The following is a 20,798-nucleotide window of genomic DNA, read 5'->3' on the forward strand; positions in this document are numbered from 1 at the left end:
TTAATCTCACTGCAATCCTGTAGTTAATCTAGATTAATCTAGATTAAAATTATAGATTTGAATTTTGCCAAAGACATTCAAAATAATATCTATCTATCTAAACGATGAAAATGCATCACAAACTGCTTGAGAAAGCTGTTCTACTATAATATTTGGTAAAGAAAAATAATGTTCCATAAGATTTACTTTGGTGTTTAACTTTTTTTTATTTTGTTAAACACAGACATTTAGGAACACAGGTTCTGTCTCCATGTGGAAAAAGCTTTTTCCTGCTAACTGGAATGAACAGCAGAGGGCGCAGCCTCTGATAACATGACCCTAACTGAACTGTGGGCCTACATTAGAGGTCATGAAGAAGACCATTAACAGTCAGCAGCTTTGTGACACGGCTTGAGCCAATCACTCCAGTCACTCAGGCAGACCAGCTTCCGCCTTGTTCACGCCCCCTCCGCGTAATTCGACCAGGTGTACAGCCGCACTTAAACAACAAAGTGAAATTGGTGCCTTGCTCACTGTATAGACCCAACTTAGTGAATAGTTTATCGCGCGATAAGAATCCTGCGTTAACGCAGCACATTAACGCCGTTAACGGCCCAGCACTAATATATATATATATATACACATACACACAGACATATACAAATGCATATACACACACATACACACCCACATACATTTACATAAAATTTTAAATAATAAATCAAGATAAAATGAAAAGATAAATAAAACTTCAGTTCAGCTCATCATTCCAGCTGTCTACTTCAATATCACTTTCTCAAGGAAATTACAGAAGATCTTCCAGATTTTCCAAAACTTGTCAAGCTTATTTTTCAAGGTGTAGCTTATTTTTTCTAAAGCAAAGTAAAAACACATCCCTGTCAACCACTGTGAAGTGACACATGGTTTTTCTTTTTTCCATGAACAGGCTATATATCTTTTAGCTTCCATAAAACAAATATTAAGTAAAGATTTTTCATTTTTGGAGGTCACAAAATCCTCCGGGTAAATATTCAGTAAACATGACTTTGGTTTGGGAGGTATCAGTGATTTAGCTGGTCAGGTTCAACATTTTTTTTCAGAAAGAGAGTACCAAAGGACATTCCCACATGCAATGGAATAGGGACCCTTTCTGATGTTTACATTTAATGCCAGTATCTGGGATATTAGGGTTGAAAAGGTGCAGCTTGCTTGGGGTTAAATACTGTCTGCTTATGCATTTGTATTACAATAACTTTGAATTTGTATTAACAGTTTGAGTGTGAGCTATAAAACAAGTTCTGGACCATTCTTCCTCTGTTAAATTTTCTTGCAGATCTGATCTCCATGCTTGTAATATGTTTTGTGATGACTCTTTGGAATTACTTACAAACAAATCATATAAAAAAGACACCTGCCCCTTGGAGTCTGAAAATCTTGTTGTAAAGTCTTCAAGGGTAGACAGTGGGGAAAGTTTCAAATTATTACACTGTCTAGCCAGTATGAAGCTTCTCAATTGAAGATATTTAAAGAAATGTTTTGATGGTAATCTGTATGTGGCTTTAAGTTGTCTTCTTCGAAAGACATAAAAGTACGATTGTCTTTAAAGAGGTCAGATATTTTAGCTGCACCATGAGATGCCCAAGTTTTAAACCTGGTATCTGCCCTTCCAGGCTGAAAATCATCATTACCAAAGATAGGAGAAAATTGTGATAACTTGGAAGTCTCTCCCTGGTATACCAAAGCACAGTACCAAATCATTACTGTATTTTTGAGGATGGGGTTTTTGGTCTGTTTGATTAGTTTGTTCTTGTTGGCTGAATATATATACAAATTTAAAGGAATGTTAATTGAATGTGATTCTATAGAAACCCAAGCTGGGTCCTTCACAAAATAAAACATTGCTGCTCTGATTTGAGCTGCCCAGTATTACCACAAAAGATGCTTGGAAGCTGTAGTCCACCTCTGTCATATGGTAGATATAACAATGAGAGCCTGAGCCTGGGGCGCCTATTGTTCCAAATGAAGGAGGAGAAAAGCTTTGTGAGCTAAAAAATAAAAGTGGGGGAGCAAGTGGAATAGACTGGAAAAGATACAAATACTTGGGTAAGACTGACATTTTCAAAATGTTGATGCGCCCAATCATAGATATGGGTAATCTTGTCCAGCTGTTTATAAGTTCTGTAACTTTATCTGTTAAGGGATGGTAGTTCATTAGGACATTTTTATCGATGGTAGGAGTGATCTTCACACCCAAATACACAAAACCACTTAAAGATACCACAAAAGGGCTACGAATTGTTCCCACTCCACTTTCATCATGGTGGAGCGGAATCTCTCCTTCATGTCTCTCTTCCTCTCCAATGCAGTTAAATGTTACTGCTTATGTCTGAAAGGACGTGTGGTGTTAGGTTTTTATGCTAGCTAAATTACGTTAAAGTTTATGTTAAGTGGACGAGCTGACTGTGTAAATGGTCTCTTCTTACCTGCCTCAAAATTAACACCTGCAGCTGCTGCCTGACTACTAGTTCCATCTTCTTCATCACTAAACTCAGCAATGGGATTTGAGTTGTAGAATGGCCAGTGAAATGAATGGGAGCACTTTGGGTGAACTCTTAAAAAAGTTTGCACTGTGACGGTGGCGGTAATGCAGGACATATGGTTGCCAACCTCAAAAAAGGGAGACGAAGTCCCATGATCCCAACAGTACCCACTAAAGAGTACTTTTTAATACATTAGTGTGGATTATATGGCCACAGAGAATACAGCATTCCGATTTAGGTGAGGCATTATTTATACATAAGATAACACCTTTTGTACTAATTGTTAATTCTCTGTGTTTTGTTTTTTTTTGTTGCTGTTGTTTTTCTCTCCACAGAGTGCAGGGGATGTGGAGAGCACCTTAACTACCCTAAGTGTCCTGGATGAACTTCTGTCTGCTGGTGAGCTCAGATTAGCTCTTCACCACTTAACTGCATTTGATATGGCAATATCATATAGGGCTAACTGTTTTATCCCTAAAAAAAACAAAGGGGCAGTTTAAAAACTGGTAGTGAGACAAAGAAGAGACGAGGAGAGTGGTTTGATGCAGGAAAGTGAGAAATCTAATCTGCTTTACCAACAGGGTTGCAATGACTTTCAAACTTCACAAATGTATCACTTGTATCAGAAAGCTCCCATCCTTAAACAAATGTAGAAAATACTTTTTATTGAGAGGTCAAAGTGGTAATGAGCAAAATAAAATTTCATGTCTTTATTTGCAACTTTTTATTCATCCATATACAATATTTACCCAGAACTACCACAAAACGTACATTCTCTTTTGATTGTATCTTTCACATACTGGTAACAGTAGGATTGATTGAAAGTCCATAATTAAAGTTCACAGTTCAGTAGAAGTATTTGGACAGATATCAATGTGAATGTGCTTGTTTCCATGCACTCCTGTTTTGTGAATGCACACCTTGAAGAGTTTTTACTCAGTTGCTGTACTGATTATTTCTTCTTAAATAATGTCTGTTTAAACAGAAATTTAAAAAAGCAACAGTATAATTAAGATGCTAAGTGTTGAAAATAGTTTGGGCCCGAAAAGAAGAAGAATGAAATCAAGTCAATTTTCAAGTCAATTTTATTTATAGAGCCCATTATCACAAAACATAGTTTGCCTCAGAGGGCTTTACAGTGTACAACATCCCGCTGCCCTTAGACCCTCACATCACCCAAGGAAAAACTCCTGAAAAAGAACACCTGTAATGGGGAAAAAATGGAAGCAACCTCAGGAAGAGCGGTAGAGGATGATGAGGGATCCCTCTTCCAGGACGGACAGATGAGCAATAGATGTTGTAAATAACAAATGAAATACAATCATGGCAAAAAAAGGAAAGAGAAAGAGAGAGGGGGAGAGAGGGGAGAGAGGCACGGCAATAATAGAAACAGATGCATGTCATATTATAATAATGGCAGTTGTGAAATTATTAATTGCGCTCTATGATGATGTTGAAGGTGATGATAACAGTCTCATGCATATGCTGATAGGGAGGTGTCCAAAGGCAAGATCACATTTGCGACATCGGCGCAACCAGGACCAGACCACAATCAGGGGGGGCACAGTATCAGTACAGCCAGAGCACGAGCACAACCACAGGCAGGGTCACAGCATGAGCACAGCTATCACCACGGTCAGGCAAAGTCAAGGTTACGGCCAGGATCCAGGAAAACTAGGAAACAAGGGAGCAGGAATGCTCCCGAGAGGCAACAGGATTAGCGTAGTGCAATTCAACAGACCCAGGATCTGTAATCGCGAGCCCTAGGTAGTGAGAGTACCACATAGCTATCACAGATGTAAGGCTAAGCTAAACTACTGAGGCTAAGCTAAGCTTGCAAACTGCAATACAGTGAACAGACATGCATGATTTTCCGATGGCGGCATTGAGAGAAGGAAAAGGAGCTCAGCGTATCAGAGGAAGTCCCCCAGCAGGTTAAACCTATGTCAGCCTAACTATGGGCTGGTCCAGGCAACCTGAGCCAGCCCTAATTATAAGCTTTATTAAAGAGGAAGGTCTTAAGTCTACCCTTAAAAGTTGAAATGGTGTCTGCCTCCCTGACCAAAACTAGAAGATGGTTCCATAAGAGAGGAGCATGGTAGCTGAAGGCTCTGGTTCCTATCCTACTTTTGGAAACTCTGGGGACCACAAGTAATCCTGCATTTTCAGAGCACAGTGATGTTGAGGGTTGGTAAGGAACTATGAGCTGCGACAGATAGGATGGAGCCTGACCATTTAGAGCTTTGTAAGTAAGGAGGAGGATTTTAAATTCAGTCCTGGATTTCACAGGGAGCCAGTGCAAAGAAGCTAAAACAGGAGAAATATGGTCCCTTCACTTGCTTCCCGTTAAAGCACGAGCAGCAGCGTTCTGCACCAGTTGGAGAGACCTAAGAGATTTGTTGGGGCAACCAAATAATAGGGAGTTACAGTAATCCAGCCTAGAGGTGAAAAATGCATGTACTAATTTTTCAACATCTGTTTGGGAGAGGATATGTCTAATTTTTGCAATGTTACGCAAATGAAAGAAAGCCGCCCTTGAAGTTTGTTTTTTGTGGGAGGCAAAAGATAAATCTTGATCAAATAAAACTCCAAGGTTCCTTACAGTTGTACTAGAGGCCAAGGTAATGCCATCTAGAGAAATTACATTGTTGGAAAAGGAGCTTCTGAGGTGTTTGGGGCCAAGAACAATAACTTCAGTTTTGTCTGAATTCAACATCAGGAAATTACGGCTCATCCAGGCTTTTACATCCTTAAGACATGTTTGAAGTCTAGATAGCTGATCAGTTTCATCTGGTTTCATAGATAGATATAATTGCGTATCGTCAGCATAACAATGGAAATTTATAGAGTGTTTTCTAATTATGTTGCCTAGAGGAAGCATATATAAAGTAAAAAGGATTGGTCCAAGCACCGAACCTTGTGGCACTCCAAAGCAGACCTTTGTATGTGCGGAGGGTTGATCATTGATGTGAACAAATTGGGAATGATCTGATAAGTACGACTTAAACCAGGCTAGTGACATTCCTTTAAGGCCAATTAAGTGTTCAAGTCTGTGCAGTAAGATTTGATGGTCAATGGTGTCAAATGCGGCACTGAGATCTAATAGGATTAAAACAGAGACCAGACCTGTGTCAGAAGCGATAAGTAAGTCATTATTCATTTTTGCAAGTGCCGTCTCTGTACTATGATGAACTCTGAAACCTGACTGAAAGTCCTTGAATAAACTGTTATCTTGGAGAAAGTCACAGAGTTGATGAGCAACCACTCTCTCAAGGATTTTAGAAATAAAGGGGAGATTAGATATCGGTCTATAGTTAGCTAAAATCTCAGGATCGAGAGTGGGCTTCTTTAGAAGAGGTTTAATGACAGCTACTTTAAAAGACTGAGGTACATAGCCTGTTAATAAAGACGCATTGATTATATCTAATAAAAAGTTGTCTAATAAGGGAAAAACTTCCTTAAGGAGCTTAGTTGAGATGGGGTCTAGCAGGCATGTTGATGGCTTAGATGCAGAAATCAAAGTATAGAGTCGAAGAAAGTCAATGGGGGATAAACAGTCCAAATAAATTTCAGGCCTTGCTGCCATATCCAAGCTATCTGAGTCCGGGGTCAGGTCAGTTAAGGGAAGGAGGTGATGGATTTTATCTCGAATAGTTATAATTTTATCATTAAAGACAGTCATAAAGTCGTCACTGCTTAAGGCCGAAGGAATACAAGGCTCTATGGAGCTGTGACTCTGAGTCAGCCTGGCTACAGTGTTGAAAAGAAACCTGGAATTGTTTTTGTTTTTCTCAACTAATGATGAATAATAGTTTGCCCTGGCATGGCAGAGGGCCTTCTTATACACTTTAAGACTGTCCAGCCAGACTGAATAGGACTCTTCCAATTTGGTTGAACGCCAGTGTCTTTCAGATTTTCGCGATGTTTGTTTCAATTTGCAAATCTGGAGGTTAAACCATGGAGCTAATTGTCTTTGTTTCATTATTTTCTTGAAGGGTGCAACAGTGTCGAGAGCTGATCGCAGTGAGCCAGCAGCACTATCAACAAGACAGTCAATTTGAGAATGACTTATGTTAGTAGTAGTGTTCTCAGTCGCTGTAAGACATGGTAATGATGTCAAAGCAGAAGGAATTAGTTTCTTAAATTTAGCCACTGCTGAATCAGATAGACATCTAGAATAGTAGCTCTTACTGAGAGGCTTGTAGTCAAGTAATAAAAAATTGAAAGTTATTAAATAATGGTCTGACAAAGCAGGAATCTCAGGAAAGACTAATAAATGATAATGATAATGATTCAAAATATTGGGCAATGTCCCCACAGTGGGTGCAAGACAGGAGAGAATACTGTTGGAACTTGGATTTTTAATTTGTTTTCCAGTCCAGAAAAACACAAATGACCTTCAACTACAATAGTGCAACTGGGCTTTAAATATTGATTTAGTCCGTTTTTCTTTTCTCTGTTTTGAAAATAGCTTTGCCAAAGCAATATGTTGCCTGTTAATTCTGTTTTAGGCATTATTATACACTTGATGATGAAATGGGAACCAATTTCTTTCAGTCTTTTGCCAAACGTTGCTTTCCTCCATTCATTGCTTTGTCTCTTTCTGCCCTTTCAGTTTTCAGTCTGGTTGAACCATTATACAGTTTTGTCCTCCATGCCCAAAAATAACCCTTAACATTTATGAAAAAAAGTAAATGTTGCAAATTTGTATTGATGCTTTTATGAATAGCTTTTGATAGCTTTTGATAGCTTTTGATGCAAAATATTTGCAGAGGAGTATTTCATGTTTTTTTGTTTTTTTATAGTCGCATCCCTGATATGTAAAAGCCATAACACTGAAACTAGTAAAAACTAAACTAAAACTAGAGCACGTAAACTATAAGAACTAAACTGAAGTGTGCAAACCCACTCTGGAAAATGACTGAAACTAAACTGAACTGAAAACAGAAATTAAAAGTAAAATAAAAATAAAAAATATTAAAAAATACTCTGCAGTGTCCTGATCACTCCACGTATATCCAGGGTTTGCAATGCTTCACTTTAAGTTGTGTCCTTAATGTGTCTTTTTCCTTTTTATTCCACCCACCAACCTTTACACCTCAGACTGCAGCAATTTATTTCCTGAATTTTAATACTTGATGTTTTTTTAATGTCAAAATGAAAAATGTAGCTTACATAAATAAGGTGTGTGGGATAGTTTGTGTGATGTTACTTCTGTTCCTCAGCACACTGGAAGTAAAAATGAGGCACGAGGTAAAACTGCTGATTTTCAGATTCAGCGGTGCAAACTCTTTTAGATATAGTCTTAATATCAGGGAAACACTTACACCCAGCAGATCCCTTCCCTGTAAATCAAACATAACAAAACACTAGTTTTGCCTCTGTGGACTCTTTTCCAGCAGAGGAAACCTCAGTATGTAGTCAACCCTCTTTTTCTGTGCAGGTACAGATCGTCGTATCCACTACATGATCAGTAAGGGTGGTAGTGAGGCCTTGCTCACTTCACTTGTCAGCACTGGTCGCAGCATCAATCCCAACTACACCGTCCTGTTGCCACTGCTGCACCTGTTGGCCAAAGTTGGACACAGAGGTAAGGTTGGAATAAAAGATGAATGGCAAAAATATCAGGTTGATGAATAAAAACTCAAATGTTTGACAATTTAACAAAATCTGAGATACACCAGAGCCCTGTCTCTTAATGATGGTGATTTAGTCATCATGGACACAACATGCTGACAGGATGACTAACTCACCATCTGTGTCTTGCAAAAAAGAAATACCAACCAGATATCAGAAATGTACACAGCTCCTCTGGGGTACCTTGGTAGGAAAAAAAAGCTTGATGTGTAAAACTGCATAAATGGCTTTGTAATCTTTTCCAACATGGTTTTGAAATTGTTGTCCTCTGATTTTGTTTTTGTTTTCCAAAAAGCAGCAAATGGATGTAGAAGAGTGTATAAAAAAGGAAAAAAAGTCATCATTATGCTATGGTAGCTCCCCAGGGATTTATACTTTTATTAATTTCATGCGATAATTGTTTTTAGGGGAGGCAGATTTATGTGTTTTATTTATGTTTGTGGAATAAATCAGTCTATTAATCAGGTAAAATTTCTACTGGGGCTGTCTACGTTAACTCCTTAATCTCAATTCTGTTAAGATCGGTACATAAAAATTGTGTTAACTGCAGGCGATCCCGATTTCAGAGACTGTATTGGGCTGAGTCTTTAACATAGAGGACAGTAACATACAAATCCTTGCCAGGTAAGACAGATGGAGTGAAAGGGGTGTGAAAGAAGTCATCTATATCAAATTGGATCTGATAGAACTGAGGAAGCCTGTTGGATAGTGTTGAAATGTCTTCAAGCAAGTCCAGTTGCCTATGACATAGCACTCAGAATAAGACGTAAAATAACTAAGTCCTCTGCATATCCACAGGCTTTGCTACCCTCTGGAATCAACCACTTGATTCCGGCCACTAAACTGTCAACAGGCCATTTTGTTTTCATATGTAATCTTTTATCAACAAGGACTCTCTCCGCTCTGCATAAGATTAAGACAGGTTGGGAAGCTGAACAAGGTACCATGTTGTTGGATGAACACTGGAACAATGCACTGAAAGCAATAAACTTATCCTCCTCCTGTGTGAGATTAAGACTCCTTCAGTTCAAAGTTATTCATAGGATCCATTTTACCAAAGCTAGAATGTCAAAAATCTACCCAAATCTCTCTAACACTTGTCACAGGTGCTCACAGGCACCAGCAGAGTTGAGTTACATGTTTTGGCCAAGCCCAAGTCTGGTGGAATACTGGAGATTTTTATTTTTTTTTTTATATTATGTCAACGGTATTCAAACTATCTCTATCCCCATCACCTAAGAATGCCATCTTTGGTATCCCCGGGGAGGATGTTAGAATGACGGTTAAAGAAAGAAATGCAATTTCCTTTGCCTCATTAATTTCTCATTGTTGAATTCTTATTTCATGGAAAAATTGCTCACCTCCCTCAACTACATCCTGGTTGCAAGATTTGATGTCATTTCTGAAATTGGAAAAGATAAAATTCTCTGCCTCTTATCTCCTGTTTTGAAAAATTTCAAACTATCCTATTAGACTAGAGTAGGCTGGGTTGACATTTTGACACTGTTGATCTTGTGTACTACCAGTTGACTCTGTTGACTGCCAGTTTTTTTCTTTCTCTTTAATTATACTTACTTTTTTGTTTTAAGTACCTTACCTCTTTAATTGTAATCTAACATGACAGTTATACATATAATTTAATCATTGTATTTAATTTGCCTTTATGAGTAGGGAGGGGATTGCGGGGAGGAAAGGGGGGGGTACTTTCTGTTTTCAAAAACAACAACAACAAATAAGACCCCAACATAACTCTGTAATATTGTACTTTACTAATGTGATTTGTTGAATAAAATTTGTTTAAAAAAAGGAATAAGACAAAAAAATAACATTTTTTTAGCATTTTTAAACAAACCAATTACAACTACCAGTGGTCACACCCAGCAGGACCTTAGTCAATGCACTGTCACAAGTAATATTTTCAAAATGACATGAATAAAAGTTAGATCCCTGGAGAGCTAGCTTATTATTTTTCTGCATGATGATGGCTAAATGATGGTTGTTTAGACAGGTCTACAGAGTGCTGAAAAACTCAGTCATAGGGCAAAGATAACTAAACTGTTTGCACAAACTGTGAACCTGAGGGAACATATGACAAAAATATTTGTACAGATTCACACATCAAGGTGACTGCAGAGGTGCTTAGGAGAAAACTCAAAACAAAACCAAAAGAATGGGCCTGCAATCATGTCTCACCTCTTAATATGAAGGCAAAACCATTAGGCCAAAAGCAGCGCTGTCATGTTGTGCAGTGTTAGTAATTTGGGGTTGCTATTACTGTTGTTTGGTTTGAGGTCATACATTTTATATGACTGTTTTAGACAAAATCAGTTCTTTACTTAAGCAACATGAATACACATGTGGGCTTTGTGACTCTAAGGGGCCCAACAGGTAGCAAGTATAACATTTCTAATAATGTGTCTGCTTGTAGTAAAAGTCATTTCTTCAATTGAATCTTCTGTGTACATATGCATTATGTATGCACTAAATGTGTAAAACGCAGGTGAGATGGATTCATAAAGATAAAATCCAGCATATAATCAGCTGATTCTACACCTTGATGACCTCACCATTACTCTGTTTACTTAATCATGGAAATATTTGTTTTTTGGCTGTCTGTAGACCGTCGTATAGGTCTGAAGGCAGAGAAGGCTGGAGCTGTGCTGCTAACTCTCAATCTGCTCAAACAAAATGTCAGACACGCCAGGAGGGCTGCAGCCTGTCTGTGGGTCATCTACGTCTTCTCTTCTTCAGGTACACACACACACACACACACACACACACTCTTACAGAGAGAGCACTCTCTGATAAATTGATACTTATATGATATGGATGAATACTTGTTGCTATGATAAAGGAAAAGAGGATACTTTTGGATCCTGGTTGTTTTACCGCTTTGCTTTAACAAAGTCTTTTGTCATCTGAAGTAGTGATCAGCTGAACATGGACTGCCCTGATTGCTGTTAGCTTGCTTGGTTTGTTTTTTAGCCTGGTAGCTAAACTAGCTGGTTGCCAGCTATGACTATGGGTGTCTGCCTACTCACATCGGTCATCTGTGAGAAGATATGAGGAAGAAGGTTGAGCTCCTCATGCAGCTCTCCACAATCACCACTGCCCCAGCTAAACACATCTGCTCCGTGTCCTCAGCACTTGTCGCACCAGGCTCCAACAGCACTCTGCCCTGGTCTGGGTTTGTTCTTGCCATTGGTGAGTCGGCCCCATCTGATGCTCCGGCAGCTCAGAGAGAGAGCATGCATGGTTGAGCCTTGGAGCAAAGCCCAAATCTCGAGTGTGTTTTACACCAGAGCCCCAGACTGTTGTAAAGGGTTGCAAGCTGCACAGGAAACACTCCCTTCATGGTTCCATGTCAGAGTATCTACCCCTGGAGAATAAGTTCAAAACCCTGGAGCCCACCGTCCATACTCTTGATGAGCAGGAATTCCCTCCTTCTATGTGACTGGCCGCAGTCCTCCATGCCCTCAGCTGCACTATTACCAGCTTCCTCTTCCTCTCTGACCATGGCCAGGCAGGCTGCTCATCACCAAGGGAAACATACCACCACTGTGGCTCACTCTCACTAGGGAGTCGGGCATCCCATGGGACCTCCACCTTGCTCTTCAGTTGGTGTGCATCCTGCTGAGGACAGTCACACCAGCTATTGGTGCTTGTTGGTTCCTCTATAGTTTGCCATGTTAAGATCAACAGGTTCCTCGTCTCTTGCAACACAGGTACCCTCATTAAGGATGTAAACAACTCCGCCCTATGCTATGCCATCATCTGTCAGTCTCAACTGTTGTGGTGCTTTTGGGCACCAACAACCTCAAAATGCAGCAATCAGAGAAACTATAAGAGGACTTTATGTGCCTCATAGACAGTTTTTTGACCACAAAGAGGCAGTGTATAATTTTTAGGCCCATTGCCTTCCCACTGTCTTGGTAACATAAAGTTCAGTAGACTCCAGCAACTGCACATCTAGTTGAAGGGTTATTGCTTTACTAAGAAGATTTAGATTAGGATAAACAATGGTAGTTGGGGGCCAGCAGGGGGGCACACTGAACGGACAACTTCTTGAGTGACAAGACTGAACTAGGAGCTGAATCCAAATGCACAACACACGAGATCAAAGTATGAAAATATAAATTTATTGAAGGCAAAAAAAATAGTCTTTCACAAAATGCAAAATCACTCTGAAGAAGCTGCAAAGTTACAACAAAAAATCACTCTGACGAGGAAGCAAAAGTAACAACAAAAAATCACGAAGACAAGGAGGCAAAAGTAACAACAAAAAAAATCACTCTGACGAGGAATAAAGAAAACAAAAGTCCAACAAAGTATCAAACAAAACAAGGTACTTGACCTGATCAATACGAAGGAGCGAGCAACAAACAAAATGTGACTTGAGCATGGAAATGGCGCTGGTTCTCTGACTGACAAGACAAGACAAACTGGCACAGGACAAAGGGAAACGCTGAATATATATACACAAGGTAAGGGGAAACAGGTGGAGACAATCAGGGCGGGGCTGACAATCACACTGGGGGGAAAACACACAAAGGGAGGAAGTAAGTGACCTGAAATGAGAGGAGAGTTAGAATTTCAAAATAAAACAGAAAATCAATATAAACACAAGACAAAAAGCAAATCAACATAACTTCCTTGACATGACATTGAGATCAGGTGGAGAGAGCCACCAATCAGTCTTCTCAGGAGAAAATCCAGAAAGTGGGAGGGTATTTAGGTGTGGGAGTGGCCTATTTGAGTCTCTTTGTGTAAGATCATACTGAAACCCAAGTAAGGTTGTTTGTTGATTCTGCCAGTTCATCCTTATTTTCTTTAACTTGAGCCTTGTATTTGAGTTGTAGTACATAGCAAGTGAGATGTATGTGCTAGGGAAGTAGCATCGGCACTGCCAATACCTGGAGCTTGCATAAATGGACCCTGGGTCTGAAGGTGGCATTGCTGTTTGGGCCATGATAGCCATGTGGTAATATAGGTAAAGTAATATAGTATGTGGCAGTTGCAAGGGAAGGTAGTATCGGCACTGTCACTACCTGGAGCTTTCATGAACGGTGTCTGGGTCTGTTGAAGGTGGCAGTGCTGTTTGGGCTGTGATAGCCATGTGGTAGCTTAGCCTTGTATCTGTGATAGCCATGTGGTAGCTTAGCCCTGCATCTATGGTAGCCATGTGGTAGCTTAGCCTTGTGTCTGTGATAGCCATGTGGTAGCTTAGCCTTGTATCTGTGATAGCCATGTGGTAACTTAGCCTTGTATCTGTGATAGCCATGTGGTAGCTTAACCTTGCTGCTAGTATCGGCATTTTCACTACCTGGAGCTTGCATAAACTGAGCCTGGGTCTGTTGAAGGTTGCAGTGCTGTTTGGGCTGTGTAGGAGTAATAAGAGCTGGTACTAGGGGAGTTGCTATGGGACGCCACAGTTCACTGCCTAGCCTCCTGGAGGTGTTGTGGGACTAACTAGGTGAAACACTGATGAAAGGAGCTCATACATTTAAAACCCTAAACAGAGTTTACAAAGTGCTTTGATGAGAAAAAGGCTTTTTTACATGGTTGTGACCAGAAATTAAATGACAACAAGCTGTCATATTTCGTAGTGTCAGGAGAGGATTTGAAATAACAAAACGATGCATGGGATGCTTAAAATACACAATAATCAACCACTTGACCTGCAAACCACAAACTTTATGCATTACAGTAGCGCAGCTGTCAGGACACAGGACTGAGACGAGTGCCATGGTGCTGTCCCAAGCTCTGTGTGTGTGTGTGTGTGTGTGTGTGTGTTGACAAAGAGACAGAGGGGGAGAGACAGTGAAAAGGGACTGTGCTGTGTTTATGCAAGTTATTAATAACTTACTCTGAATGCTGTTTGTCCCCTTTTGGCCTGCTCGCCCAAACCATCAGTAATGTTTTTTTATCAATGATTTCTAGATGGCATGGTTCTGATGTGAACTGAAGTGTTGGTTTAATGTTTTTTTTTTTTTTTGAAAGATCATAATGCTTTTAGTATATTAATTTTTAAAAAAAGTCTAAAAATTTGATAAAATATATTATTGTAATATAAATCTTATGATATTATACAACGGTAGAATTGAAGAAAACACAATAACGGCAGCACAATATATGTGTAAGAGTGCTCTTGAATGCGCATAGATTCTGTTCTTACTCAAGAACAAATCCCAGATAAGAAAAGAAACTGAACTGCTGCTTAAGAAGGTTTTAAGAAGAAATTGTTAGTGAATGAGACCCATTGTGTATGTGGTTCCACAGGGTTAGGGAGGGTTGGTGAGGGTTTATGTGTGTCATCTTCTACTCTACTCTTCTACTTACATTACGTGTGGTGTACCCCAAGGTTCAATTTTCAGTCCAATTTTATTTTCTATCTTTATGCTTCCACTTGGTGAAATCAGCAAACAGCACAAAATATATTTATATTGCTACACAGACAACACACAAATATACCTTCAAGTCAAGTCAATTTTATTTATAAAGCCCATTATAACAAAACAAAATTTGCCTCAGAGGGCTTTACAGCATACGACACCCCTCTGTCCTTAGACATTCACGTTGCCTAAGGAAAAACTCCCCCAAAAAAACCCTGTAGTGGGGGAAAAAAATGGAAGAAACCTCAGGAAGAGCAGCAGAGGAGGAATCCCTCTTCCAGGACGGACAGACATGCAATAGCTGAGACCTGGTGACCTGAGAAGCCTGGCTGCTGTTTCAGACTGTCTCAGTGATGTTAACTAAAGCTCAATAACTCATTGGTAATAATATTGTTCTCACCCCCAAACCCCTCTGAATGCCCTTGGTCCCCAGTCTACTGACCTGAAGCCCACCGCCAGAAATTCACGTGTGATATTTGACTCTGATTTAACATTAGTCCCACATATCAATAAAGTTGTCCAATCCTGCTTCCAGCAAATAAGAGCCATCTCTAGAATGAAAACCCTTACTGTCACACTCTGAACTGGAAAAAGTCATTCACACATTCATCTTCTCCAGAGTCGATTATTGTAACTCCCTTCTCTCTGGCATCAATTAAAAAATCACTTTCCCGCCTCCAACTATTTCAGAATGCAGCAGCTCGGCTTCTCACAGGTTTTAACAGGTGACATCACATCACTCCAATCCTGGCTTTCCTCCACTGGCTGCCTGCTCATTTTAAAATTAATTTTAAGATTTAAATGATCACTTTTAAAGCTCGTCTTTGTCTCGCCCCAAGCTACATAACAGAAATGTTGACCCTTACAAGCCAGCTTGCAGCCTGATATCCTCAGGTGGGGCCCCTCTGGCTGTTCCAAAGTCAAGGAACTAAATGTAGAGGTAAACGTGTTTTTACCATCGGGGCCCCTTGGCTTTGGAAAGACCTGCCTGAGGAGAGAAGGCTGTCAGAATCAGTGACTTCTTTTAAATCCCTTCATAAAACCCAAATTATAGACCTGCTTTTGTGTAATGTGGTCTTTTAATGTATCTTTTTGTTATATCTCTATCCTGTATATTATTAATATTATTAATTATAATTTGGGTGTACTGCTTTTATTTTGTCATTGTCTTTTTTCCAAGATGTTTTTGCCTCTAATCTCTTGTTTAATTCTACCTTAATTCTTGTCTGGCCTAAGGTCAACATTATTATCTGGCTTGTTGGGCTGCATTTAAACTGCAGGTCTTTAAACCCAATTCCAATTTAATGCCGATATAAAATTTTTTTGATTGTGTGTCTTTCAAGTGACCCATATATGATATCACTGTGCTTACACTTACTGTCACTGTCTTGTATAAACTATTACTTGAGCTATCACAAACGTACTTAGGCTAACATAAATAATCATTGACCCTAATTGTGAAGAATGTAATTATCATAGTTTTAGTTTAGTTCACATTTGAGTCATTTTTTAAATGTTAATGATCTTTTGATTGTATCCTGAATTGTCCATCAATTTTTTAAGTCTGTTTAAATATGAGAGCTGCTGATTAATAGTCAATGATCTGTCTGACATTCTTTGATGATGATTGTAGTCCTACCTTGAAGGTGTTTTACAGGTACATGTGATGAAATAGTGGTATGAATGCTATTAATAGCCAACTCAGTGAGGAATGGTCACATGTAGTGACAGCTGTTCTCTTGGAGATCCTTACTGGTGGGAGACAGTCTGTAAAACTGAACTTTGTATTTGCTGTACGCCTATTTCTCATTGAAAGGCAAATGAGCGGTGAAGCGAGCACAAATACCAACATGCAAACTGATTTAAGGGTATTTCTACATTAATTTATGGCTCACTGTGGGAGTGGAAACAAGCCTTGAACATGTGTGCCTAGCTCCACAATGGCTGAGATAGCCTGTGTAGAAGAGAATCAAGCTTACGTGCAGCTTTCTAACTTCAGCTGTGTAACAGCTGGGCGCAAATGGACCCTCGCATAACTTGATCCAGCAGCAGTCAGCGGGTCAGATCAGTTTATCTTGTACTCTTTTCCTCTAAGTGGACTGACCCAGGTGTGGTCAGTTTGTCTTTCTGTACTGTTTACAGACAGCATCTCCGTCTGAGTCTCTGTAACCATGGCAACAATGCAGCTGGGTGATAGGCCTGTCATTTAGAGTTATTCTTTCCTGCAGCTACTGATTTAATATTTTTCCGTTACGTGATGTGAAACAGTTTTGGTTATATCATTCTCATGTCTTTCCAAGCATGTGGAATCAAAGTTTATGAGTTAGAAAAGGCTGTGTACAGAAATACAGGACAAACTGCGTCCCGTATTGATTCAAAACTCCAACCATTGTGGCAGAGATTTGCTTGTAACCTGATTTGTTTCTGTACATACCATTTAAAAAGGCAGGTGACCTTGGCATTACTCCACTGGCTGCCATTGGCTATCGTTTTCCCTATTTAACAGTCTATGCAGCCCCGAGCTTCGCTGTTTTGGTGTTGATTTTCTGTGGGTGTGTTGTTTTGGCAGACACATGTGTATACGTCATTGATCTGCTTATTTTTCGATGATGTGCAACTCACAATGACAGGGTATATCTGATATGTCCGGTTAAACTACAGTTGCTTTGGCAGATAACCGATTATTATTGGATGTTTATCCACATATGATCAAGGCCTGATTCGGAGGGTATCCGATTCCATGTGCTTTTCTTCTTCTTACACGGTCATGATGCATATCTGAACTGGGCCAAATGGGAGAAAAAAATCGGAATTGCAAATCAGGATTGGGTCACTTGAACCATCTAATGCAAATGCAGTCTTATATTTCCGCTGGGATTGCTCGCCTCTGCTTTGTTTTGTTTGTCAAAGCACTTTGTTTTAAAAGGTGCTGAAAAAATATTATTAGTATTATTATTGTTATTATATATTGTTATTATTATTTTGTTAATTGATGTTTCTATGAGTCCTTGGACTCCTATCTGAAACACACACCATGTCAGGGAACTTCTGCTGATGATTTCTTATAACTAATTAAATAAATTGATTTAATATAAATTAAATGTGATAAAAATACACATTTTACTACACCTTTTACATTTTAGCATTTATGAATTCATGTTTTGGTTTTCTGTGTTCTCTTTACAGTTTGTACAGCAAACCTGATAGCAGAAAATTTTGGACTGGATGTCATCTACCACCTCATCCCTCAGTATACCACCAAACATCTGCACACCATCAAGTATGTATACCCAGGCTTTCTGCATTTGACACTGACCACTTACAGATCCACATCCCTTGGTGATTTATGCCAGAGACAGAAGACCTGGACTGGAGAAAGTGGTCACCAACAGTCCCTGGATAACACTGCCCGAAATACAAATATTTGCTTATTAACTAAACAGTGCAAAGCATCCCTCAGTCATCACCTCCAAGCTAACCTCCTAGTGTTAGCTTACAAGTCTCAGCAAGCGTGCAATTAAATCACAGTAAACGGAGGTAGTGGCCCCTGGCTGACTCACAACATGAAATAAGACCCTTTTCTCAGAACCAAGAATCAGACCACAAAGATGGCTCACTTACATTGAATGGCTTGTTGATTCAACAGTTTATTTATACTTTGGCAGTTTGTGAAATTAGAATGAGCATTTTGTTGGCTTGGAAGAAACAATGAATGGTTTGGTGACCCCTCTGAATGTTCAACTCTTCATAGCAACACAGACTTCATTGTCCCCAAAAGAAGAGTCTCGATGATGCTGACCCCTTAGCTTTCCTCCAGAACCCTGTAGGGCAGGCATTTCATCTTGACAAATCATTGGACTGATCCTAATCTCCTCCTTGGCCCTGCCACTCCGTTTTGAATGCTGCTGCATAGGGTAGGGTGTCTCATTTCTTTTGGGGGATCAAGGGATAGTGGTTGGAGCGCTTTTAGATGCAGATGCCAAATCGATTGGTAGAGGAAAATTCCCAGAATGTTTTGGAAATAAGGCCTACGTCACTCTAAATATAAACAAGCACATTCATCAGTGTTAGCCAATTAATGCTATTTTATCTGTTTATCAGTAACTTTTAGCTAACTATTCTAACTTTTTATCATCACTGGGGCAGCTGTGGCTCAGCGGTAGTACTGGTCGTCCTCTAATCGGAAAGTCAGCGGTTCAATGCCTGGCTACTCCAGGCAACATGTCGAAGCCCAAATTGCCCCGATGCTGTGTCATTGGAGTGTGTGCATTTGAGTAGTTACTGAGTTGCAGGTGACACCTTGTACGGTGACCTCAGCCACCAGTGTGTGAATATGTGTGTGAATGGGGGAATGAGACATGTAGTGTGAAAGTGCTTTGAGTGGTCAAAAGACTAGAGAAGTGCTATGCTAGCGCAGTCCATTTACCATTACCACTTTTAGCTGACTAATAATATTTCAACTGTTTATCATTGACTTTTAGCTTACTATCTGTTTTAATCATTATCCATTACTTTTATGTAACTACTAACTTATGTGTTTGCCATTATTGGCTACTGATGGCATAACAAGTGACATCTCCTAGGTCAACATTTCAAATCCCACCTGTTGTGGCTCTATTTTGAAGAGCCACTACACAGTGTAGGGCCTTCAGAAATTAAGTGCAGCGCTAAGGCAGAGAATAGGAATTGGACCTATTTAGTTTCCATATTTGCTGTGGATATTGGTGATAGCCAGAGGACATTGTGGTGCAGGCTGACACATCATCTGGTGCAAACATCAATCACATTGCTTTCTGTTACAAAAGAAATGTTCAAATTCATTGGGAAGGTTGCAGGGAAATTTGATGACTCATTTATTCCAAGTTGGACGATTTCAAGATAATCACATCAAATTTTTGCTCCTCTACTTGTCAAACTCAAAGAGGGACATCACCCTCATGACATTTTTGTTTGCAGACTGTATCATAGAGGCCACTGTTGGAGCTGAAGACCTTAAGCTTGATTAGAATTCTGCTGAGACCCTCTGGGTCACTGTCTGGTTTATCTGAGCCAGATTTGTGAAATGTTTATATTCTTCATGCACGCCAGTGTTCAAGTTTTCAGCGAAACATCATCATATCAGCAAAGTCTTGGTTTCAACAGATTATCATTCCTCCTGCACTAATGCATAGACTCTGGCTCTAATGTAAACCACCATCCTTCTCCTCTTGGATCATATATCCTCACTCCATCTGTCACTGTCAAAACTGATGGCATTTGGCTCAAATAGCCAGCATCCTCCGGTATACCCAGTGGAGCATGCCAAGAGCACCAGGAGTACCGACCTCTTCGCCTGGCTCAATGCCAGGCATACCAGTCCCTGGTCAGGCACTAGTGAACATGAAACTCCCCATTGGTGTAAGGGAAGGGGATGCTCTGACATTACAAATTTATAGCCCTCTGGGTGAGTTTTCTGTATCATTTTCATGCAGAAGCCAGCTGTTAATTGTTGTAACACAATTAGAAGACTCCAGGACTCAGAAATTCAAAGCCAGCTACTACTTTGGATAATTTGTTAGAATTGGCAGCTGTAAATTTCTGTGATTTAATAAGAGCAACGAAGCAGGAGATATGCTATTACCCTTAAGTGTTAGAGGCAGTTAGACATGTCTGTCACTGTGATTTATTCAATTATAGCTATGAAATGGCAACTGTTAGATATGCCTGTTGGCTGCTGTGCACACTTTTAAAGCAGTAAAGTCTGTCGGTCAGCTGTACAACTAAATCTGTCCATCTATTCTCAACTGTCAACAGCCGTTAATCCCTCCTGTCTGTTAGACTGCTAGGCACCACTGCACTTCTTACTATCCTCTTTAAATTGCTGAAGGTTTGAGCTGCTGTGGACTGCAAGGGGGATATTTTACTTTGACAGACAGTAAAGATCAGGACAGCACTTCAGTTATATTTTTCATAATTGCCACACAGACGTTTCGGGCCAGATGTCCATATTCAGCATGAATATGGACAGATAGATGCTAAGTAATTCATGAATAGTCTGTGTAATAGAAACCAAGAATGCTCTGATTCTTATTTTCGCCCATACTGACTAACAATGTTACCATAATGCATTATAGACTCAAATATTGCAAACACAAAAAGTTCATATTCATTGCATATTATTCCACTTACACTGATTTTGATTTACCTCCTGGCTCCCCATTTACAATAACATTTTCTGACTACTTACTTAAAGTACAGGGGAAAATGTTGT

General features: G+C 39.7%; 1 protein-coding gene across 3 annotated transcripts in view; it reads left to right on the forward strand.

Moving 5' to 3' along the window:
- Nucleotides 1-20,798, forward strand: part of agbl1 (AGBL carboxypeptidase 1) — a 149,907-nt gene that overhangs the window by 14,661 nt on the left and 114,448 nt on the right. For 2 of the 3 annotated variants that reach the window (XM_088080630.1, XM_042496838.2), the window contains exons 3-6: nucleotides 2,855-2,918; nucleotides 7,963-8,109; nucleotides 10,776-10,907; nucleotides 17,735-17,828. In XM_088080630.1, coding sequence (XP_087936756.1) covers nucleotides 2,855-2,918; nucleotides 7,963-8,109; nucleotides 10,776-10,907; nucleotides 17,735-17,828 — 437 coding nt within the window. Of the gene's footprint in view, nucleotides 1-2,854; nucleotides 2,919-7,962; nucleotides 8,110-10,775; nucleotides 10,908-17,734; nucleotides 17,829-20,798 lie in introns of those variants that run through there. The other variant, XM_088080631.1, reaches the window with a different exon arrangement.

The sequence above is a fragment of the Plectropomus leopardus genome, chromosome 7, assembly GCF_026936395.1.
Source record: "Plectropomus leopardus strain MGB_pleo_1.0 chromosome 7, ASM2693639v1, whole genome shotgun sequence".
NCBI lineage: Eukaryota > Metazoa > Chordata > Actinopteri > Perciformes > Serranidae > Plectropomus > Plectropomus leopardus.